This window comes from Aotus nancymaae, unplaced genomic scaffold (genome assembly GCF_030222135.1).
Source record: "Aotus nancymaae isolate 86718 unplaced genomic scaffold, 86718_ANA_hifiasm-v0.15.2.pri h1tg000010l, whole genome shotgun sequence".
Lineage (NCBI taxonomy): Eukaryota > Metazoa > Chordata > Mammalia > Primates > Aotidae > Aotus > Aotus nancymaae.
The window spans coordinates 62,330,537-62,355,093 of record NW_026988421.1 but is presented as its reverse complement, the minus strand read 5'-3'; the positions used below and the strand labels follow the sequence as shown (position 1 = coordinate 62,355,093).

At 54.2% G+C, this 24,557-nt stretch overlaps 1 protein-coding gene and 1 pseudogene across 1 annotated transcript in view; both read right to left on the bottom strand.

Moving 5' to 3' along the window:
• Positions 1-1,611: 1,611 nt before the first annotated feature.
• Positions 1,612-2,908, bottom strand: LOC105722586 (uncharacterized; annotated as a pseudogene).
• The window catches only part of PALD1 (phosphatase domain containing paladin 1), a 97,191-nt gene continuing 75,373 nt past the window's right edge, over positions 2,740-24,557 (bottom strand). The window contains exons 21-23 of the mRNA XM_064374245.1: positions 23,276-23,416; positions 5,478-5,633; positions 2,740-3,455 (exon numbers count right to left, since the gene is read on the bottom strand). Coding sequence (XP_064230315.1) covers positions 3,303-3,455; positions 5,478-5,633; positions 23,276-23,416 — 450 coding nt within the window. The 3' untranslated portion in view covers positions 2,740-3,302. The remainder of the gene's footprint in view (positions 3,456-5,477; positions 5,634-23,275; positions 23,417-24,557) is intronic.

Below are 24,557 nucleotides of genomic sequence, written 5' to 3'. Positions count from 1 at the left end.
TAGTTTTGTATTTTTAGTAGAGACAGGGTTTCACCATGTTTACCAGGCTGGTCTCGAACTCCTGGCGTCAAGTGATCCACTCACCTCAGCCTCCCAAAATGCTGGGATTACAGGAATGAGCCACCGCGCCTGGCCAGGATTTCCTTTTCAAAAGCTGAATAGTAACCCATTGTATACACAGACCACATTTTCTTTTTCCATTCATCCACTGATGGACACACTGGTTCCCTGTCTTGGCTACTGTGAATAATGCTGCATGGGGTGCAGACACCTCTCCAACACATGGATTCCCTTCCCTTTGCATGTGTACCCAGGAGTGGGGATGGCTGGATCATATGTAGCCCTACTTTTGGTTTCCTGAGGAACCCCCACAATGTTTTCCAAAACGTGTGTACTAACCAACAATATCACCAACAGAGTGCAAGGGTTTTCTCTTCTGTCTTCCTATAGCCATCCTAATGGGTGTGAGGTGGTTTCCATTTGCGTTTCCCTGGTGATTAGTGATACGAGCATTTCTTTCATATACTTGTGGGTCATTTGTGTGCATTCTTTTGAGGTACTTGCTTTTTTTTACTATTGCACTATTTGGGTTTCCTATGGATTTGGGACATTAACCCCTTATCAGATGGACGGTTTGTGAATGCTGTCTCCTATCTGGCAGCTCCCTAACTCTGCTGATGACTCCTTTGCTGTGCTGGGTTCACTCATTTAATAGGAGGGCTCAGACGCTGCTGACCAGCAGGAGCTACAGTGCCATTCATGTCATTGCTAGGCGCCCTCCCACAGGCTAGAGCAGGCCCAGGGGAATCTGGGGACACACATACACAGGCACACCCATTCACTCCTGTGTGTCCCCACCCAGCCCCTCCCCCATCCCAGGGAGAGAACCGCAGAGTCACCCCCACCCCGGTGTATACAGCTCTACACTTGTGTCCAGAAGCCACGCAGCGCATTCTTGCACCCAGAGAAGACAACTTCCACACCCTGCTGGGCTGGGAAAGAACCTCCGGGGGCCTTCTCTCCTAGTCTGGGGCAGTGGGGGCTCTGGGTTCCATTCCACCCACCCAGCTGACCTCAGAACTACAACCTTGTTCCCTTACCCTGCGAGCGCTGGGGGAGAGGCCTGGGGTCAGTGTTCTCTCTATCTCACCCTCCCCACTGCCTCTTTAAATGCCAGCATCTCAACCAGGGGTGGCGTGTGCTCAGTCTACCAGGGGCCTGAAGGGGTCAGGTGGGGCCCACGGGGTCAGGGGAGACAGTGGAGGCTGAGACCCACTCTCCCTCACAGGCCCCCAATTCCACTTTGCTGTATACTGTTTCCCTACATGCATCAGTCCTTCATACGTTAGTGAGAACTTGCTGGTTCTGTTGCTTTCTTCAACGAGGAGCTCAGCCTGACAGCCCCGGGCATCCAGTGTAAGAGCGTGAGGCACAACCAGGGATGCGTGTCTGCAAAAACCCACCTGCTCTAGAGCTGAAAGTACCGAGAACAGGTGCTCTCAACTCACTCTGCCGGCCCAACCTTACTCTGAAGGGGCAGGGACCCCAGCCTGTCATACCAGTTCTACAATGTCTGTCTGACACTAAAGATCAATTAGTAGCCAGGTGTACTCACGTTTAGTTGTTTTTAATGTTTAAAAGCTCTGTACAAAAAAAAAAAAAAAAATCACGAATGAATCCTCACAACACCTCTGTGAGGTAGGTAAGCAAGTATTAGTCTCTCATTTTACAGATGGGGAAATTGAGGCAGAGAGGTGATGTGATCTGCCAGTGGTCCCAGCACAGCTGAAAGTCAGAGCCAACCATAAGAACACAAAGAATCCCTCCCCATTCAATCCCATCTCTGACTCTGTATCTAGACCTTGTCTGCAAAGAAATTAAAACATTTAATTCATGCAAAAATCAAAACAATAAACCTGAAAAGGTAGTGAACAGACATACAGTAGTTCTGCAAAAGAATTCAGCCAAGGGGGTCAAATATTTTCCAATACTGGGTAAATGTGAACAGCTTCGGCCTCCTCCCCTTTTCAAATATCATGACAATGACACATTCTTTTTGTTTGTTTCTTTCCCTGCAGAAGTGCATGAGCCTAACCAAAGACAGGCTTTCCTGGTCCCAGTGAGCCAGGCAAGGTGGACAGCCTCCTCACTGCTCAGCTCCTGGGTTTCAGCAAGCGCCAGTCCCCAGCCGGAAGAGCTGCAAGGCTCAACTCAAATATGGCACTTCTCTGCCACCTGTGCCCAGAAGCCTTCCTGCTGTGTGGACAGAGTGGATCCCAGGGGCCTCTAACTCAGTAGGGTCTGGCCTTTTCTGCTCCCACTGGGAGGCAGCTCAAAGATGCTCAGTAAGGACGGCCCGGAGCCCAGGTAATTCCCTCCCCCACCCTTAGTGCACCCTTACACACCTCACTGTCCATGAGGACCACCCCAGCAACCGCCCTTGGCCAGCACTTCTTGGGACTCCTGCTGCAGCAGGTGGGGGCACCAGGCCATCCTGGGCTGCCGAGACAGGGAGAAGTGCTGTGGGTCCTGCAGCTCCAGGCCTTGGCTGCCTCTGTGCCTCCTGCCCAGGTTCCCAGGCAAGTGGAGCGGGCCTCTTTCACTGTGCTGCGTCCACCTTCTGGAAGCTCTTTCCTCCTCCTGAGAGGGGCTCCCTGAGGCTTCCAGCTCCTTGAGAAACCTCCACCGTCCTGCCAGCCCCACCAGGCCAGGTAGGTTGTCCTTCCTGAAGTCTACTAGGTTGGAGATAGGGACATGAGAGTCCAGAAAACTGAGTGAAGCTGACTTCCACATGATAGATCCATCCAGAACACTGTTCCTTCCACCCTCAGGCTGCCAGAGGCCTGAGGGCAGTGCTCAGGCAGCAAGAAGGGGAGCAGTAACGGCAGAGCAGCAGGAGTAAGGACATGGGGAGCTACCAGTGACCGGGTCTGCTCTGTGCCAGGGGCTGCCAGGCCAATCTGAGAGCAGGAAGAAGAGGACAGAGAGATCCACAGTGTTTGGCAACTGTGGGAGTGAGTTCCTTGGAGGCCGAACACCAGCCTGTCTGCAAGGTGCACACAGCGGAGCCTCCCTGGAGGCCAGCCACACACCTCCGTGGTTTGTGAGGGATGACTATGCTCTCTCCTTGTCCTATAAAAAGCTCTTTTCAAAAAGGCTCCCAACTCCACCCAGTCTCTCCAGGAAGCGGAGGAATCATTTCCTCAAGGCCAGCACCCCCGGGACCACTCCCAGCCAAGAGCACCTCAGACACCCCAGGCCTGCGTGGGGCCCTGCAGGTGGGGGACAGGGAGTAAGGCCCCCTACAGCAAGTCCTCAGGGGCGGAGGGCTCAAGGCTGCAGCTCTGCTCCTGCCACCTGTAGCGCAGCCTGGAGAAGGGCTGGTTCTCCCCGCTCTCCAGCTCGGGGAAGCCCAGCTGGTTGAGGATCTCGTAGATGCCAGCCTTCGATGCCACCTGGGAGGAGAGCAGAGGCAGGGGTAGTGTATCAGGGAAGCCACTCAGGCCACGAGTTCTGAACCTGAGTCTGTGGCCCGTGAACTTGGTGACCTGAACAAGTTTGCACTTTTGACTTCTGTTAACTTCCCTGAGCCTCAGTTTCCTCATAAAGAAAAGGCCCCACCTCATAGGACAGCCTGGAGGAGGGCTCCATACGTGCAGAAAGCACCAGGCAGTGAGTGCTCCACGCAGAGGGCAGTGAGGGAGGCCATGCACACGCTGGGCCCTGTGCGGTTTGATGCTCCGGTGTGGACGCCCAGGAGTGGGGTCTGCAGGGAGGGCTGGAGGAGAGCATGGACGCAGGGCCAGGCAAGGCTACGGCCTCCACCCCAGGTGGGCTGAATGGGGCCCCCCTGGATACTCAGCTCTGCTGCCCGGCAGCCCAGACCCTGGCGCCAGACTCAAACCATCCCACAGCGAGGCCCCTTGTCTCTCCACCATCCTGGGCATGGGGTCGGGGGATACAACCTCCTCTTAGAACAAAGGGATGGGTCCATCCCTCTCTGGCTCTGGGGCCACCCACCACTCACCCACAGGAGAGAGGGGCTGAGGTCCCCTGAGGCTAGAACCCACACTTTGCCTAGACCAGCAGCCCTCCTTCCTTGATATCCCCAACAGGAGGTTCAGCTGGGGAGGGGATCAAGCTTCCTCCCAGCCCCAGGCTCCCCCAACTTCCACTCTCCAAGCAGAACCCAAGCAGGAAGTGTCCTCGTCCCCTTCCACCTCTACCCCTCCCCAGGGGCTCCAAGAGGAAGATGAGCCCAGGCCTGCTCAAGAGGGTGGCCCCGACATGGCCTTGGTGTGACCCCACCAGGCCTCCTGACTCAACACGCATCACATGCACCGGGGGCATTTCAAATGCCTCGCCACTTGACATCCCGAGGCCACCCTCAAAGCCTGCCCTTGGCAGCCCTACTCTGCCTCCACTCCTTCACAGCTCTGCGTCCACCTTACACCTGCCTCAGCCCCCGTACCCTTCCTGTATCCACTCCGGCCGGGTCACCGGCCCCTGCTCTCTACCCACCCACTTCCCAGGAGCTAATTCCAGCCTCCAGTCCAGATTAGAACTGCCAGGACCTGCTGGTGAGGTCTGGAGGAGCCAGCTTCCTGGCAGGGGAGTAATTATAGGCTGCTTTGCCAAAGAGGGAAGAAGGCCTCTCTTCTGACCTAGAGGTGCCGAGGTGGCAGCTCTGCCTCTAGAACAGCTGAGCAGAAGAAAAGCCAGGAGGCCAAGCAGAGAGGATCCAGGAGGGCAGACAGCGAGGCTGGTGTCTTAGCCCTCATGCCAAGCTTGAACAAGTCACCCACCCTCTCTGTGCTCAGTCTCCACCTCTGTAAAATGGGAGAGCAACAATCACACTGTGCTAGACCTGCCAGCACAGGCTCCAGCAGATGGCACTGTATGTCTCCCCAGAGTCCCCATTGAAGCCTTCAGGGCTGGCACCAATAGCATCCACATCACCTCCATGTTAGTGCTGAGGCCAGCAGCTGTGGAGGGCTTGGCTCACTGGTTCAAGATCACGGCTGGAGGGAGAAATGGGCACGGCCACCACGGCCTCATCCTAGCCCCTCACATAGCACAGGTGAGGGTGGACCACAACTGAGGGCATGAAGTGCCCAGGTGGGCCCAGAGCCATCATCCACGCTTGGGTGGCTGTAGTGATGTGTGCTACAGGGTCCCAGCCCCAGAGGCTGCCCTGCTCTGTCCCCCACCACTTCATCCCCTCCCACCTCCTCATTCATTCGTTCATTCATCAAACTCATCAGCTGCCTGCCAGGCGCAGACCAGCTGCTGGGGACCCAAAGTCAGATTAGACAAACTCTTGGCCAAACGGAAGCCTCCTGCAGAATGGAGGATGAGGGCTCTTCCCGCCTGTCACGAGGTCCCTGCAGGCCATGCACAGGCCCTGCCTGGCTGTGACGCAGCTCCATCTGCGGGAGCCATTGCCCCGGCCCTTCTCGGCCTCAGCCTCCCCTCACCTCCCGCATCCAGGTGCTGAAGGGCCTCTGCCAGGAGCCAGCCTTCTCTAGGTGGAGGTACGCGTTGAAGAGAATCAGGCAGACGTAGCGCTCCAGGTACTGCAGGCTCCGCAGCTGCAGTCTCCGCATTTCCTGTGCCTCTTTAGCTGCCTTCGCCTGGAGGATGGAACAGGGTGGGGTCAGTGTCGGGGGATCCGTGCCCTCCAACAAACAAACATCCCACACTGCTGCCCTGAGTGCCAGGGCAGGGTGACCCAGCCTCAGAGCTGAGGGCGTTACCCCCAGGTGGGTTACAGGACAAGCAATGGAGCATGCCAGGGCCGTGGGTCAGGAGCCCACTTCTACCTGAGAGGCACGGCAGGCCTCCTGGCCTTCCTGAGCCGCCCTCTCTTGCCACGGAATCACAACTGCTTTCCCATTCTGGGGTGAACGAGGACAGCAGGAGAGCTCATTGCAGATACCCTCCATGGTGCCCAAGGTGCGCTGAGGCCCTCCTGCAGGACCTCATGCCCAGGACCAATGTCCAGGGTGGAAGGACCCTTACTGCCACCTCCTACCAACACCCAATCCTCCAAGGACCAGAGGAAAGGCTTCACTCCTCTCTCTGCAGGCCCTCAGGGCTCCCTCAGGGAGGGTATGAGGGCTCTGACCAGTGTCCTTGGGAGGGGGCTGATGGCAGGGGTCATCGAGGCTACGTTCTTGGGGCTCTGCCATGTGGACACACATCAACCTCCTGTCACCCACCCCGGCACTGGGCCTACTGGGTGGGTGAGTTCATCCTCCAGCCTTGAAGGGGAGAAACCCCATCTTGGCCTCTGAGCCCAACAGGTCCCCAAGAGACTTCCAAAAGTGAAAGGAGTATGCACACAGCCCTCAGACCCTCAGCCCTCACCCTCTCCAAGGCTGGGGACAGGTAACAGAGAGAGGCCACCTGGCCGAGAAGCAGCAAGAGAGGAAGCGGCTCGGGAGAGGGAGAGGGTGTGTGGGTGCAGGGGATTGTGGAGCATGGATCTTTTAAGCAAGCAAGCCTGAGCAACTTCGTGGAAAATGGCACCAGGCCGTGTGCTGGGGCGAGAGCGACGAAGCCAATTAAAGAGGTTTCCTAGAGAGTGTGGGAGCATCACTGGGCTGCGAGGGCCTGGTGGATTTACACAGACAGAATGTGCACCAGATGGGGGAAACACAGAGGTGAGGCCAATGCCTGGAGTGTGGGGGCTGACAGGGGCTGGTCTGGCTGGAGGGAGGATGAGCAGGGACAGGAGGGGGAGCTAGGCTGGGTCCATTATGGAAGCCGCCTGTGTCACCTAGAAAGTTTATCCCCAGGTCAGCGGTTCACAACCTTGCTGCCAATGAGATACGTGAGGAACTTTAACATGCAGATGCCTGGCCCCCTCCAGAACAATCCAATGAGAACCTCAGCAGGGTGTGGCCTGGGTATCAGGATTGTCGAAAGCTCTCTGGGAGACTCTCTATAGCCAGGGTTGCACACCATGGCTTCAGCACTGGGGAACCATTGAAGGTCTGAGGGTGTGAGTGACCTGTTAACAGAAGATGTATGGGAGATTTGTGCTCAGGAGGAAGGGAACTTAAAGAGGGTCTCTTCTAGGTTCTCCACAGTGTGGGGGGTCAGGGTGTAGGCCACAGGCCAGGGGATAAGGCCCAGGACATGCACAGCCTGGTTCTCCTGCAGGGCACCCTGCCCACCCCTCACAGACATGTCACCCAGCCTGCACCCTCCCCTGCACGCTATGGAAGGAAAGTTTGAAGAGTGAAGGCACACTTCGCCTCACTCTTACCCCCTTCTCACCCCACCCCCAGGCCCACAGCAGCTCTCCCTGCTCCAGGAAGAGGACGTGGCAAGGGGTCATCCCTTGGGCACCAGGAACATCTGTGGGAGGGCACGGCAAGCCCCGGCCTCTGGGAGCCAGGAATGGCTGCTCTGCTCACAGCTGGGCTGCAGCTGGAAGTCTTTCCGCACAGGAACACGACGTCAGCCTGCATGCATCTCCTCCTCAGCCCTGGGGTGCGCTCCGCCGCCTCAGACGTGGCACGGCCCACGGTCCCAAAAATCAGAGCTGGAATCGCCTGAGCAAGGCCTGTGGTCCCCAGCCTCCCATTGCTACCTTCACAGTCTCTGCTGTCTTTGCCTCCAGGGTGGCAGAGTAGATGGTAACTTGCAAAGCCTGCCCACCCATCCATCCAGAAGGAGCTCTAGGGCCCTGGAGATGGGGGCAGGGGTGAAATGTAGACAGTGGGCTATGCCTGAGAGGGGCGAGGGGACCAGAGGCAGCACTGTGGCTCCTTGGGAGACATGAGTCCCAGGAGCTGGCTTCTGGTCCTGGCTCTGCCGTTGAAACTCACAGGCCCCAGGTTTATGGAGGTAGGATTTCTCAGCAAAGTGAGGGATGAGAAGGCACCTCAGCACCACAGAATGCTCACCAATCCACTCACTCATCCAGCAGGGAGGGGCTACTGCACCATGCCCATCACCCAGCCACAAACTGGGGATGCAAAGATGAATTACTCACAGGCTCTGCCCTCCGTGCCTGGAGGGGACAGAAATCATTTCAAAGCAGCCAGAGCAGCTGCATTCCGGGATGACAGAAATACAAATCACTGGCGGGGGGACTCAAGGAGGAGAGGACATCTAGGGTGGGTGAGGCCTACAGAGAGGAGGCAGAACAGAGCCCTGAGACGGGGAGAACATGAACGGCAGGAAGGGGGCCCAAGACTGAGATGGGTCCCCAGGGTGCTCCCTCCCAGGGTGGGCAGAAAGGGAGCTTGTGGCAGTAGGGGAGGGGTGAAGGTGAGAGGCCAGGCCCGGAGTGGATATGCAAGCCAAGCCAAGGCCTGGCCCTGCAGATAGAGGCCAGTGAGGGCTTCTGGGGATTTGAGGGTGGGAATGGCCCATGTCTGCCGTAGAAGGGATGGGGCCACTGGGAACAGGATGTGTTTAGAGACTGGGGCGTGAACAACAACAAAAAAGATTTTACCTAAATATAAACCACAGCCAATACAATGCGACCCTGCCTGTCTGCAAGGCTGTGTGGTCCGCGCCGCAACGCAACTGGCCGCTCTCCACCCCATCGCTTAAGCTACTTCTATCCTTCCCCAAGCTCCATCCCAAAGCCTGCAGCTTATTTCAAAACATTTTCTCAGAAGGAAGGAAAGGAAATAACCCACAGTTCCACTGGGCAACAGCCATTCCAAACTACTTTCAATTAAGAAGCTGGGAGGCAATGTGCTGTGGGCGTGAAATGCCTTCAGCTCTGGCTCTGTGCCATGAACACGACCACCATCCTCTCCCACAGCTGCAGGGATGGTGTCGCCTGCTGCAAGAGACATGGCGAGGATTAGGTCTGAGGAAGATTCTCTTGGGTGGAGAGGGGGAATGGCTCTTTCTGAGCTCCAAAGGTAGAATTATCTCCAAATTCAGACCACTGTCTACAGGTGACGCCTGACCTCCCCCCACCCCAGAGGGTTCCGAAGGCACATCGTGCCAGTTCACAGGTCTGTGATTTGAGACAATCACCCACTTCCTATCAAGGCCCTGGTTTCCTTAACACCATCCCACATTAGCACCACTGCTGGGGAGGAGGACGGATCGGCCACCTCCTGTCGATAAAAATAGTGGAGCTGTTTTTATATGGCCTGGCAGGCCAGGCTGTCATTAGCTGTGGTGGAGCCGGGCAAGGCTTCCTCATCCATTGGATTGAGCCCTAAAATAGAAGAGGGCCAGGAAAGGTGGCCAGGGCACTGGGTCCTTCAGGCCTCTCAAACCTCCAGCCTGCCTGGCATCAAGGCAGCCCAGCATTGCCAGCAGGGTCTCCCAGGAAGCTCTGCTCTTTGCTTGGCCACCAGGGAGGGGCTCACTGAGGCAAGGCTGGGAGCCTCCCCAGGCTACCACACAAGCGGAGCGTGAGTGTGTCAGAGTCTACTGAGTGCCATGTGGGGGCCGAGCGCATCACATCCTGACCTGAAGATGAGATCCTAATGCACTCTCCTTGCAACCCCGAAAAGGAGGTGTGACCATCCCATTTTGCAGATGAGGCTCAGCAAGGGTTTTTTTTTTTTTTTTTGGCGTGTGCTTAGTTAACCCTTCAAACAGTAGGCATCCTGCCCAAACCCACAGAGTTCTGAGCTGGGAGATGAACCCCAAGACCCCAGCTCTTCCTACCACCCGTGCCCCCTTGGCCACAGTCAAGCCCCACCACTCCCTGCTCACTCTTGTCTCTGTACCTTCACCCACGCAGTTCCTCCTGCCTGGCTGGGCTCCCTCCAGGCCTATGACAAGCTCCCTACTCTCTCAAAGCGAAGCCGGCTCCCAGCCCTCCACCCCAACAGCCCTGCCCTTCTCGGCTTCCTCTGCCCTCAGGCTGAACCTTTCAATTAAACTTTTCACCAAATTCCATCTTGACAGATTCCAATTCCTTCAAGGAAGGGGCTGTCTCAAAACAACCACAAACCCAGGGGAGGGCACTAGCCCATAATCAGGTACACCTCCCCCTTCTCCCTGCCACCCTGGGGGTCTGCATAGAACTTGGTATGCAGCAGGCACTCAGTGAGTCACTGAGCACTCCTCCCCAGGCCCTCTTGCCCTGGCTCATGGCTTCTAGTATCATCTAGAATCTGGATCCTAGACAGACGCTGAGTGGGGACTACAGACTGGGATGTGCCAGCAGCTCAAGCACTCCACATGGATATGGGTCAGGCAGCCCAAACCCACAAAGCATGTCCCAACTAACCTCCCGAGTGTACCCCAAACCTGCTGCACCCACAAGCCTGCCCAGCTCAATGGCAACTCCATCCTCCCAGGTGCACAGGCCAGAACCCGGAACTCCACCTTCACTTCGCCCTTCTCAACCCCATGGCCCATCAATCAATCAGGAAACCCCACTAGCACCACTTCAAAACACTTCCAGAGGCTGACCGCCTCTCACCACCCTGGTCAGGGAGACACCCTCAACTCAGCAACAGCCCCTGGCTGGCCCCTGCCACCTCTCCCACCCGCTGCTGTCTATTCTCAACATAGCACCTAAGTGACTCTTCAAACACAAAGTGGGTGGCTCTGCCCAAAACCCTGCAATTTCTTCCTGCGCACCCAAAGTAGAAGCCCAAGTCCCAGCAATTCTAGAAAAGGCCCTACAGTCTGCCCTGCCCCCAGAACCTCTGACCTCCTCTCCTGCCTCTCGTTCCCTCACTCTGCTCCTCAAACACAGGCAGCTCCCACCTGGGGGACTGTGCGCGGGCCACATCCTCTGCCTGGGCTGCTCATCCCCCCGATGCCAGGCTCCTCCTTCAGGTCCGTGTTCAACCCCACCTCATGGAGTCTCTGCCTAACCACCCTACCTATTTAAAACTGCAAACTCCCATACCGCCCCATCGGCACCTCCTAACAGTGGAGTCCTAATTAGGGAAAGAGATCAAGCTGGTGGGAACAGGGGAAAGCAAAGAGAGGAAGCAGATAAGCTCCAAGTCTGCCTTTCTTCATTGTCCAGGACATGGCCCTGCTGTGCAAATAACACAATCTTCCAGCACTCAGCTCTCACCAGATCCTCAGCTGATAGAAAAAAGCAGCTCAGCTCACTGCAACCTTGGTGTTATCAACGCTGCACAAAGCCCTCTGACACACAGCACAAGCACCGTCCTAAAAAATCCCCAGCCAGCCCGTCTCCTTGCAATCAACTCATCTCTCTTGCTAACTTGCCCATGGCACCCTTCCAACGTCTTTTCATACTTTCTCTAAAAATCTGTCTTTCTTTACCTACAACCATTTTAGCAAATTCTTCTTATACCTCATGTAATACCGGCCTCAGAGAGTTGCGACCTGTGACACTTAGCAGCTCTGCTTCTCCCAATGGATGCCTCGCTGTCCAACAGACCCCGGCCCTGACATGTGTGCCACCCCGGCGGGTCTCCCTCACTACAGCATAGACTCCGTGAGGCCGGGGACTTTTGCCCTTTGTTTGTGTGACATCTCCAGCACCTAGCGCAGTGCACTTTAGCAGGTGTGTAATAACTGTGTCAAATCCATGAATGACGACCACATGCCTCTTGCATTTACATTCATCCCAGCTTCACAGGACACCTCGGTTGCCTGTGTCAACCCCTTTGCCTTCCAGAAAGGGAGGTTGAGGTGAAAGAGGTGACATGACCTGCCAGGGTCACATGGAGAGTAGTCAAAGAGCCCAAGCAGGAACCCAGGCCTCCTGTCCACCAAGGAGGCCACATGCTTGAAGACCTGGACACAGCTCAGGCTGTTGGCCGGGCACTGTGGCTCACGTCTGTAATCCCAGCACTTTGGGAGGCCAAAGCGGGTGGATCACATGAGGTCAGGAGTTCGAGACCAGCCTGGCCAACATGGTTAAACCCCATCTCTACTAAAAATAAAAAGTTAGCCGGGTATGGTGGCACATGCCTGTAATCCCAGCTATTCGAGAGGCTGAGGCAGGAGAATTGCTTGAACCCGGGAGGCAGAGAGGTTTGCAGTGAGCCAAGATCATGCCATTGCACTCCAGCCTGGGTAACAGAGCGAGACTTCGTCTCAAAAAAAAAAAAAGAAGAGCCAACAGAGCAAGACCCTGTCTCTACCAAAAAAGAGGCAGGTGTGGTGGCACACGCCTGAAGTCCCAGCCTCTCAGGCCTGAGGGCTGAGGCAGGAGGATGGCTTGAGCCCAAGAGGTTAAGGTTATAGTCAGCAAGCCATGACTGTGCCACTGCACTCCAGCCTGAGTGACAGAGCAAGACTCTGTCTCTAAAAAAAAACAAAAGGAAGAGCCAACAAGGGTCTTCATTAAGCTAAGCCAGACAGCAGCCCTCCCTACCCTGCCACCCCCCTGACATTACTGAAGCCGCCCTGGTGTCCCCTCGCTCACCCACTCAACGGGAAGAAATCTGGCCTGGTGACCTCTGCCTCCAGCTGAGGTGGGGCCCAGCTGGGCAGGCAGTTGACAGTCCCCAAAGACAGCCAGTGGCTGAAGGACAGTCTCCAGGGCTCACACCCTACCCTCTTCCCAAGTGCAGCAACAGCCCCCAAGCAATCAGCTCTGGCTGTGTGTGGTGGGTCTCCACAGAGTCCCTGCAGAGTGTATCCTCAGGCCAGACCAGCAGTGGGACCCCAGGATAGGAAGCTTTCTGCACCTAACCCCTGGAAGGGAGAAAATGGCCCTCAAACTATACCAGTAACCCATTTTCCAAAGGTGACATCATATTTTGTTAAGTAATTTCAAACTCTGCAGGAACTCGACCTGGTGCCGCAGGCCACTCTGCATGCCGTGAGTCCCACAGACACTGCTCAGCAGCACCTCTAAGTCAGGCACTGAGATTCAATGCTGAGAGGACACAGTCTCGTTCCTCAAGAGGCCCACTGTCCCCGAATATAGCCCACTGAGCCTGCCTGGCAGCCCAGCCACCCTGCTCCCTCCACACACCCCATCCCACCTCCCATGGCCCCAGAACAGTCCTCACCACCACCCCTCAAGGCACGCAGAACAGGGGTAACAACTCCAGGTCACAGACGGAAACACAGGGTGCCCAGGCGCCCAAAGACACCTGTCTCAGGTTCCACAGGAGTTACTGGCAGAGCCAGGGCTGGAGTCACGGTTTCCAACCCCTGACCCAAGGCTCTTTTGCTTGGTGCAGAAGAATGCCCTGCCCTGGAAGACTAACAATGGGGACAAAGAACCAAAAGCATTAAGAACGAAGGTACAGCCAGGCTCTCCTATTTATTTATGCAATGATTTCCTCAACCTTCCCTCCGTCTGCTCACGAGGGAGACATTTGTGGAGTCCCTACTTGTGCCAGGCAGGGTTCTGGAGTCAGGGTTTCAGAGGTGGACCTTGCAGCAGAAACAGGCACCTCTGGTAACAACCACAGTCGGGACAATGACAGCAGCAGGCACCGAGGCAGGGTCTCTGTGGATTACGCAGGGGGTGAAGGAGGTGGTGGTGCTGGAGTTATTAACCCCTCCCAAGCCCACCAATTCTAAGCCCAATGATGCACACTTGGAAACCATGCCCGCCACACCATAGGTGCTCAGTGGACGTTTGCTGTAGAATAAAGCAGGGAGGTCCCCTGGAGAATGGAAATACCAGCTTGGCCTACAGTGGGAAGGAAGGGAGATGAGCGGCCTCAGCAGCCAGGTGTGGGGGCTCACGTCTGTAATCCCAGCACTTTGAGAGGCTGAGGCGACAGGAAGACTTGAGCCTAACAGTTTGAGACCAGCCTGGGCACCACAGCAAAGACCCTGTCTCTAAAAAAATTTTTAAATTAGCCAGGCATGGTGGTGCATCTCTGTAGTCCCACTTACTCAGGAGGCTGAGGCAGGAGAATCACCTGAACTAAGAGTGAGGCTACAATGAGCTGTGATTGCACCACTGCACTCCAGCCTGGGCAAAAGAGCAAGACCCTGTCTCAAAAAAAAAAAAAAAAAAGAGAGAGAGCGAGCGAGTGGTCTTGGCGACTGAGAACACATACCCTACACACACGCATACACCCACAAGAACACCCACATACTCACATGCACACTCACACATTCGTTCTGAAAGCCGTTCTAGGCTGGGTGTGAAAGAGCTGGGGAAGCAGCCCTTTCTTGGGGTCCCATTTTATGTGACAGCTCATGCACGGCAGGCTGCCCTAATTGCTCCGGCCCTGCTCCCGAGACACATTACCTAATGGAACCACGTCTCTGGGGAACACCTTTGGCAACCAGGGTTTCCAAGAGGCTGGGAGAGACCCTGCCTGGGGCTCAGAGCCAGAGCTCTCTGGCCTTTTATTTTTCTTAAGAAATGACCTCAGACCTCGGGGCACACAGCTGGTCTCTCTGACCTCCCGGCAGCTCCTTGAGTCTCGGGGCCAACTCTGCACCCACCCAGGCAGTCACAGCGTAGGGGATGGCGGCTTCCTTGCCAGCCCTTCCCTTCTCTGCCACAAGATTGACCCTGGGTCATGGCTGCCACAGCAGAGGAAAAGGGATGTAGATGGAGGAGTTGGGAGCCAGGTTCTGCTTCAACCTCCAGCCAATCACAAAACTTTATTAGGCCTCAGTTTCTTCTCAGTCAAATGGGTCTAAGAAAATCTGTCTTGATCTCACTTCCTGTCTGAGGACAAGAGACCAAAGGGAGTTCTTAAAAAACTCAAATAGCAGCCAGGCATGGTGGCTCATGCCTGTAATCCCAGCATTTTGGGAGGCTGAGAGGGGAGGATCACCTGAGGTCAGGAGTTCGAGACCAGCCTGGGCAATATGGCGAAACCCCATCTCTACTAAAAATACAAAAATTAGCCAGGCGCGGTGACGGGCACCTGTAATCCTAGCTACTCAGCAGGCTGAGGCAGGGAATCGCTTGAACCTGGGAGGCGAAGGTTGCAGTGAGCCAAGATCACACTACTGATCAACAAAGTTAAAGCACTACAGTCTTTATACAATAAATCTCGCTTTGAGACCAGAGGACGTTTCCTGCCCCCTTTGTGGGTCCCTTTACCTCAGCTGTTCTTCAAACTCTTCTGAAGGGAAGACAGGAGACACAGCAGGCAGTTTTAAACACAGAACACTAAGAATTAACGTCACTAGCCAAAGCCCAGGAAAAGTGCCGCTGGCATTAATGATTCTAGCAGGGCTGCCTCCAGGCGCCCTGACTTTGGTTTTTGTCACAAACATTTTTCCTTTCCAAGACCAACAGGAAACAACGAAGTCACCAGAGGGTGTTGCCGCTCTGGGCCAGCGGCCATCTTGGATTCTCCTCAGCCCGGGCCCGGCCTTCTCACGTCCGTCTGAAGTGCCGGAAGTGGCTTAGTTCAAAGGGTTTTCTTTCTTTTTTCCCTTTTGAAGCAGTTTTTTTGTTTGTTTTGAGACAGAGTCTCACTCTGTCACCTAGGCTAGAGTGCAGCAGCATGATCTCGGCTCACTGCTCACTCAGCACACTGCTTCCCGGGTTCAAGCCATTCTCCTGCCTCAGCCTCCTTAGTGTAAGGCCAGTTGCCTCGCTGGGAGCTCGGACGCACACCCCACCCCCTTATTTTTCAAAAGCTCGGGCAAGCCCAGACGAGCTCTGGCATGTTCCCTTCTCCCATGCTGGCACAGCCTGGCCTTCCCTTAAAGAACCCAGTATGCAAACAAGGTGCTGTAACCATAGCCTCTTGCCAACCAATAGCAGTCAAGCCTTACTGACCAATAGCAGTTGAGTCTTAACAACCAATAGCAGCCGAGTCTTAACAACCAATAGCAGCCGAGTCTTTCCAGCCAATAGCAGCTGAGTCTTAACAACCAATAGCAGCCAAGTAATTCCAACCAACAACAAGCCAAGTCCTAGATAAAGGCTTGTAACTTACCCAATAGCAGTCCTGCTCTCCCACAACCAATCGAACACCTCCACTCCCTATAAAAACCCATGTCTGGGAGGAGTCCGTGCGACTTCTCCGGCCCCACCTGTTGGGCTGCAGAACCTCACCCAGGAGCCTGAATAAACCCTTTGCATTGGATACTCTTGTGCTGGCCTCAGTTTCTTCATTTTAAACTCGGCAAGAACAAACTTTACACTTAGGAGCTGGGATCACAGGCGCCCACCACCATGCCCAGCTAATTTTTGTATTTTTTGTAGAGACAGGGTTTCACCATGTTGGCTGGGCTGGTCCCGAACTCCCGACCTCAGGTGATCCTCCCACCTTGGCCTCCCAAAATACTGGGATTACAGGCATGAACTAGCACACCTAGTTCTTAGGGCAGTTCTTAAAATGCCCTGAGCGTCTAGCCCCTTCACATGCATCAGGCAGCCAGGCCTTGACTCAACCTTGGTGTTAACTAGAGAATGGAGGGGCATCGGTGGGCTGTAGCCCCCTGAAGTCCGGCCGCTTGAGACAGGCCTAGGCAGAGAGAAGGGCCAAAGCTGTTCCCTCAGGGAAGGTCTGTCCCAGTGGAAAATGTGTGCGCAGGCTCGGTCCCACCACCTCCCAGCTGCACCCAGGACCTGTGTCTGGGATGCGTTCTTGTCCTCATCCTTCTCCTGCTCGGTTGGCGACTTCCTCAAGGGCAAGGACCGTGGCTTCCAGTTCTGTTTCCCTGCAGCAGGGCTCAGGGTGAGCAAAGAGAGGTGAAGTGGTGCCTCCTCCCTCACGTGGTGTGGCGGAGATGCCCGATCTAGGAGTCAGGGGCCGGGTCTCAATCCCCTCCTAAATCTGCCAGCTGTGTGTTCTTGGGCAGCTCAGTGCCTCCCTCCTCAAATGTAAAACTGGAACATTAACACACCCTTTGTCATACGCAGATGAAGTGAGGACTGTGGTTGTGAGGATGTCTATCAGCCCAGCATGGGCAGCTCTCGGATGACTCCCAAGTTGGCCAAGGAGATGTCAGGACACGTGTGGCCGGCACTGGGTCTCTGGTGACTCCCTGCCCCTCTGCCTGAGCCCTACTCCATCCCTCTCCCTGCCAGTTCTCACCCGAGTCACCCAGACCCGCCCCACAGACTCCAACCACATCCACATCTGGAGGAACACTGGGCCTTGCTGAAGCCAGCATCTTTCCCTCATTTTTAGACAAGCATCTCCCAAACCAACCCATCCACCAGAGACAGGGAAATTAAAGGAAAGAGCAAGCATGGAACCTGCCTGTCTGTCCCCACCACACCTGTGGGGAAGCCTCTCGCTCTGGAAATACTGCAGTTAATTAACGCAGACGGAATGAGAGAGCCAGCAGATCGCCATTCTGCAAGTTTTCAATAAGAAATCCTGGCGATGCACACTGCTGGAAGCCAGTTGTGACAGGAGAGATGACAGGACCTTCCGGCCCCAGCAAGTAGACCCAGTAACCACTCCAGCCACGCTGAGCTGGACTCTCATAAAGCCTTGGATGCCAACCGTTTTCAAGAAGCACAGGCCAACTTAAACCTAGGGGTGCAACTGGCAAAATTAGCTCCAGGAAGCCCAGCAAGACAACCAGGTTACCTCACAAATATATTTCGGCGGGGAAAAGGAGAACTGTTTGAGATTAAAAGAGACTTAGGGCCACGTCAACCAAATGCAACATCTGGATCTTGTCTGGATCCTGATCCAGCTGCAAAAAGCCCATGAGATTAGTGGGAACATCTAAACACTGGCCAGGTATCTGCTGGTAAGTAGTGACTGTCCGTTGCTTAAGAAGCGATAATGGCGGTGTGATTGCCTTCTTTAAAAGATCCTCCTTCTTTAGAGGTACACACTGAACTATGCACAGAAGAAGTAATGCGCAGACTGGGATATGCTTTAAAATAGTTCAGTGCAGAGCTCGGAGGGCTTGAGATGAAGTAAGACTGGCAGAGATGGTACTTACTGAAGCTGGGAGGTAGGCACACGAGGGCTCAGGAAATTATGCTCTCTACTTTGAAATTTTGTTTGAAACATTCCAAAATATTTTTTTAAAAAAATAAGTTTCTGGCCGGGCGTGGTGGCTCACGCCTGTAATTTCAGCACTTTGGGAGGCTGAGGAGGGCGGATCACGAGGTCAGGAGTTCAAGACCAGCCTGGCCAACATGGTGAAACCCCGTCTCTACTAAAAATACAAAAATTAGCTGGGCATGGTGGCGTGAGCCTGTATTCCCAGCTACTTGGGAGGCTGAGGCAGGAGAATTGCTTGAACCTGGGAGGTGGAGGTTGCAGTGAGCGAGACCGTGCCATTGCACTCCAGCCTGGGCGACAGAGCATCACTCTATCTCAGAAAAAAAAGAAAGTTCCTACTTTTCAATTCATTCAATAATTCTACTTCTAAGAATCAGCCTTACAGAAATAATCCACACAAATGGAAGAGCCACATGCGCTACAAGGTCCACATCACCCTCATCCCAGAGGACGACAGGAGAGAATGTGAAGGGCCACGGGTGCTACATACAGAACAGCGTGGGAAACGGTACTTCCACTCACTGCGTGGTATGTGAATGCGGAATGTGATGATGTAAGGGTTCCTTGGCAAACACGACAAAATGCCCATGAGCCAGAGCTATTGCTTAATTTTCCCTCTCTCTGCCCTACGAGAACGTCAGCTCCACTCACCTTTCATCACCAGTCTCCTCCAGTGCCCACGCAGGGCCCAGCACTGAGGCAGCACGTGCTGGCTGGGCACATGTTGAAATGCACAAACACAGCCTAGGTGAGCAGCGAGAGACATCTGGTGGGACTGCTGTGATCACAGCTCTGAGAGATGCTGCATGCAAGTGCTTAAAGCCCAGAAAGAAAAGGCCAAAAGTAAAGTCATCACTGAGTTGGCAGGATTCTGGGAGACTCTTTGCTCTCCCTGGACCATCTAAGCATTTGGTGCTGTCCTTATTCCTGCCATGCAACCTCAGGGCACAGATGAAGATTCATGCATATTCTGAGCCCTCCTCTCTGATCCGCAACAGGAAATTGACATCCAAATCCTTCCACTGTTCCCCACAGAGGGCCCTGGGATAGCTTTATTGCTAAAGAAGCACAAATGCCAAATCACAGGAGCTGTGTTCTTAACTGCTTATTATTAAAGTGTAAGTTGACTGCTGTAGCTGGCAGAGGGCCAGGAAAAGGAAATTCACCATCTGGGGGCTCTGGGGAGTGAGGGGCAGGAAGCCAAGTAGACACGTGCTACTGAATTTCAGGATCCCAAGTGGACTCTCGGGAGGAAAACTTCAGATGGGCCAAATGTGGACCAGATCTGGAACATTCCCTGGCAAATTGAGCCAATGGAGGGCATAAAGCCCTGCCCAAGCCTGAGCTCATCCAGAGCTCTGGGGGATCTGACCAGGCTGATGGCAGTCCCTGAATGCACAGCGCGCCACCTGCTCTGAGCAGAGAACTACAGACCTGCTGGAGGCCACCTGGGGACTTCTGGTTTGAAACCAGAGGGTGGAAGTTTAAATAAACAGCCGATACTGCAGGTGAGACCCGGCTGCCAATTTCCAGGAGTCACCATTAGAGGATAGGGGTAGAGTAGTGGCCGCCGCTGCCTTTCTAGAACCTCCGCAATCTCCCCACAGCCCACTGGGGCAACATGGATGAGATCCTTGGGTCAAGGACAGCATGGTCCGGGGAGGAACGTGGGCTGGGAGTAAAGACTCTCATCCCCACTCAGCCACCAACTCACAGTGATTAACCTGAAAAGGTTAAACACAGAATTACCATATGATTTGCCGATTCCACTCCTAAGTATATAACCGAGAGAAAGGAAAACGTATGTTCACACAAAAACTTGTTCATGAATGTTCACAGCAACATTATTCATAATAGCCAAAAAGTTCTACAACAACCCAAATGTCCATCAGTTGAGGAATGGACAAACATCAAGGGATATGTCTATACAACAGAATATTATTCAGCCATAAAAATGAGTAATACACGCTCCAACATGCATAAACCTTCAAACATGACGCTAAGTGAAAGAAGGCAGACACAAAGGACCACAGAGTGTATGATTCCATTTATATGAAATGGCCAGACCAGGCAAATCCATAGAGACAGAAAGATCGGCAGCTACCAGAGGCTGGGGGAGGGGAAGCAATTGCTAGCAGGTATGAGGTTTCTTTTTAGGGTGATGAAAAATGTTCTAAACTTGATGTGGTGCTGGATGCACAACTCTGTAAATGTACTGAAAACCACGGATGCGTACACCACAAATAAGTGAATTGCATGGCACATGTATGTCAATAAAGCTGTTGTAATGGGGTTTGTAGGGGGGTTGCAGGTCCCCCAGTGTTGTCCCCACCAGCATCAGTATCATCTGGGAGCGTGTTAGACCTCCAGACTTACGGAATCAGAAGCTCCAGAGGGGGGCCCAGCAGTTTGCATTTCAGCAAGTCCACCAGGTGTTCCTGAAGCCCACTAGAGCTGGGGGCCACTGCTTAGAATATGTGGCTCTCAGCTGTGGCTGTGCATTGGAATCACCTGGGAGCCTTCAAAAACAAGACCCGTGCCCTGGCCAAGACACCCCCACCAACTAAATCAGACTCTCTAGGGATACAGCTCAGGCACAGCATGGTTTAAGGCTCTCAGACTGATCTCTTAGACATGCGGGTGAAAGCTCCTGAACCAGAGCACGTCTCAGTCCTCCGAGCTTCAGTGCCTCTAAGAATTTGACCAGGTGGCTCACTGGCGCCACCTAGTGTCCATATCGGAGAATGACTCTACATCTTGCCTCTGGACTCTCCAAAGGGCCCGCGGTGGTGGGTGGGCTCAGGGATCCCCATCCTCCCACCGCAGGTCACCACCAGCCTGGCCTTTGGAATGGGGGTGAGTGACCTGGTGGGAGCGGGTGAGAATCCTAGGCTGGCTCTACTTCCTCCCTCCCCCTTAAAAAACACTCCGCGCATCCAGAAGGCAGCCAGAGTGACCACCTCGAACAGCCCCAGCCGCCTTCCTTCTCCAATGCCAACAGAGTAAAGCAATCGCCTCCAACAGCCCCAACCACCCTTCCCTCTCCAATGTCCAAGGAGGAACGCCAACTCGCCCATACCAACTCATCTCCAACAGCTTCTATGTCGTGAGATGTGGGCACCAAACCAACTTTGCTGCCTCTAAACTCGTTTTGCACCTTTGGGCCCTTGGCTTTTGCCATGCAGCCCGTCCACCTGACGCGGCTTCCTGGGCTCTCTCTGAGGGCACTGCTCCCAGCCAGCTCTGGGGAAGCCCTCTCTCCATGGCTCAGGCCCTGTCAAGCTTCCTGCTCCACCCTCTGGGTGCCTCACAATGGACATCCAGGGCTGCGCAGCTCAGAGGAAGGGGAGCCTATCAGCTTCGGGAGTCAGGGAGGTAGGGAGCCCTCTAACAGAGCCTGGCCAGCATGGGGTGGAGGGTTTAAGGTGCTCTGAAGCAGGCATCCTTTTCCAACTATTGGGCCTCCAGCTCAGGCGGAACTGGAAGCTTCAGTTCTCATTCCTCTCAGCGTCCTCTGAGAGTGGGAGGAGGTCGGCTTCTTAGCTCATCGCTGCCAGGAGACCATAGTCTCTGGGACCCAAAGGTAACTCAGAAGGAGACTCAGGATCCAATCTAACTGTGGCCCTGAAGGAAACAGATCTTCCTAAACCAGCAAAGTCCATCTTCTGAAACTCCTTAATCACCTTCCCCTCCCCACATTTAACAGCTTTTTTTTTTTTTTTGAGACAGTCTCCATTACCCAGGCTGGAGTGCAGTGGCGTGACCATAGCTCACTGCAGCCTCAACCTCCTAGGCTCAAGCAGTCCTCCTACCTCAGCCTCCCAAGTAGCTGGGACCACAAGCCACCACCATGCCTAGCTGATTTTTTTTTTTTTTTTTTTTTGGTAGAGACGGGGTCTTGCTATGTTGCCCAGGCAGGTCTCAAACTCCTAACCTCAAGTGATCCTCCTTCCTGGGTTTCCCAAAGTGCTGGGATTATAGTATGAGCCACTCTGCACCTGGCCTAGCAGCCTCTTAATCTCTCCACACTCTCCTCCCAATTGACCTCTGATCTCGGACCCAGATTGACGCTAGATGACTTGCTCTGCCTTCCAGTCAGGCATCCTCCCTGTGCCCCAATCAGGGCTTGATTCATGACCCTGAGCAAAAGCTGGGCCCAATCAGTCATTTCCCCAATGCGTGCATAGCTACAGTTGAGCATAGGGCTGGGCTTGGGGCAGGCCTCTCTGCAGAGGCCACAGGCAAGAGCTGTTTCTGAGAATTGCTGGCCAGCAGTAGGGAACACATGGCTGGCCCCTACAGCCCCCTCTGAGCACCAGAGAGTCCTTACCCCCTACCCACTGGCTCCCACTGCTGCCCCTCCCACTGAGCACCTGCCTCTGTCCCAGCAGCCAATCATATTCACGGGGCCAGAGCGGAACAGAACTGAGTGCTCCACACTGAGACCCAGGTGGAAAACTCCAATGCCCACACCAACCTGTGGTCACGGGACCAGGCCTGCAGGGCCAAATGCAACAGAACAGGGAGTACTGGGGACCCAGGCAGGCTTGAGGCCACATTCTGTCCAGATAGGCTGAACATACAGATTTTTACGTGAAATCTGGACTATCATGAAACTTTTTTTTGAGTCTCACTGTCACCCAGGCTGGAATGCAATAGCGTGATCTTGGTTCACTGCAACCTCCACCTCCCGAGTTCAAGAGATTCTCCTGTCTCAGCCTTCTGAATAGCTGAGATTACAGGCACCCACCACCATGCCTGGCTAAATTTTGTATTTTAATAGAGATGAGGTTTCACCATGTTGGCCAGGATGGTCTCCAACTCCTGATCCCAGGTGACCTGCCTGCCTCAGCCTCCCAAATTGCTGAGATTATAGGCGTGAGCCATTGCACCTGACCAAAACTTTATTTTTATAATAAAATGAGTTATTTAAAAATAATGTTTACTGAGCAGACCAAAAAAAAACCCATCTGGGAGCCAGCCCCAGCCCCAGGGCAGCACAGACATACACATCCTGAGCTGACAGCCGCCGTGCTAGTTGTTAAACCAGCCACCCCAAGACCCTGAGGGTCCCCACCCACCCACCACCTGATTCCTGTCCAGAACCCAGAAACTAGAGGGTGAACACCTGGCACCACAGGGGTCCTGGGTGTTCACTCTGATTGGCCACATCCTTGACTGGTCCCAGGGCTGCAGCAGTGGTTGAATGCTTTGAACATGGCCCCTGCACGCATCCCCCTACCACTCCAGAATCTGGTATAAGTGCTTTGGAACTGGGGATGTGGCCATTTCATGGATCACTTTCACTTCCAGAGGTGGAAAAGTGACCGAGAGCCAAGGAGGGGCCCACAGGACCCCTAGCAACCCCAAAGCCATATCAGCCACTCTCTGGGCCGTGCACACCTGGAAGGGTAGCTGCGGGGGGGGGGCCTCACCTGGCGGTAGGTGCAGATGATGATTTCCCGCAGGTGGTAGTGCATGGGTGTCATGGTCTCACTGACTGTGTCCAGCGCCGCATCCACCTCTTTCTTCACACGGTGCCCGTCAGGCAGCAGCTGCACCACCTTCATTACTACCTGGGGACAGAGAAGGGGGATGAGCAGACAGGAAGCTGGCAGGGGCGGGTGAGAGCCCACAGCCCCAGCACCAGGCTTGCACCTTCGCCAAGGGCCACATCAGGCCTAAGGCCCAGGCACTGACCACAGAGCCCTGCCCGCCCCTCAGTTCTCAGACTGAGGGAGGACAGGGGGATTCTGGACATCGAGGCCAGGCTCCCTCAGTGCTTTGCTTTTTCCTCCACAATTGGGATTTATTGGTTGTGTTGAGGATTAGTATACAGACATTGCCATTTGTACTGAAAATCTTAAAAAGCCATAGATTATGATTCCTTTTTAGTTATTCCATTGACTTTTTTTTTTTTCAGAGACAGAGTCTCACTCTATCATCCAGGCAGGAGTGAAGTGGCGTGATGAGGGTTACTGAAGCTTCAACTTCCTGGACTCAGGTGATCCTCCCACCTCAAGCCTCCCAAGTAGCTGGGACTGCAGGCCCGTGCCATCACGCCTGGCTAATTTTTTGCACTTTTAGTAGAAATGGGGTTTTGCCATGTTGCCCTGGCTAATCTTGAACTCGTGGGCTCAAGCACTCTACCCCCTCGGCCTCCAAAAGTGCTGGGAACTTATTCCATTAACTTTCCAGCTTAAAATTTGGAGGCAAATTGTTCTTTAAGAGGATGTTAAGTACCAGTATCTTCAAGTGTTGATAAGCCCACCAGTCCACAACTTAATATCCTGCATACGACACATTCAGATTTTCAACATCAGAGCACATCAACAAAGGAGGAAAACTCGACTGTCACAGTCAAAGACATCACAGAGTGCACACAGTTCTCACAGGAGAGAGGCAATCAAGAAGTGGTTTTCATTAGGAAATAATTCTACCAAAAAACATGGGAAGAAAAATCATTTAAGATGTTCAAGACATTAAATGCACGACTGTGACTCCAAATTGCCATTTCGTATGCTTTGTATTCTACTACACAAAACCCACCCGCAATGCACCCATACAATGTTAAGCTGACCTAAGGTGCTGTTTTCATTTTGTTTTGTTTTTGTTTGAGAGGGAGTCTCGCCCTGCCACCCAGGCTGGAGTGCAATGGCACGGTCTCCGCTCACTGCAAGCTCTGCCTCTTGGATTCAAGCAACTCTCCTGCCTCAG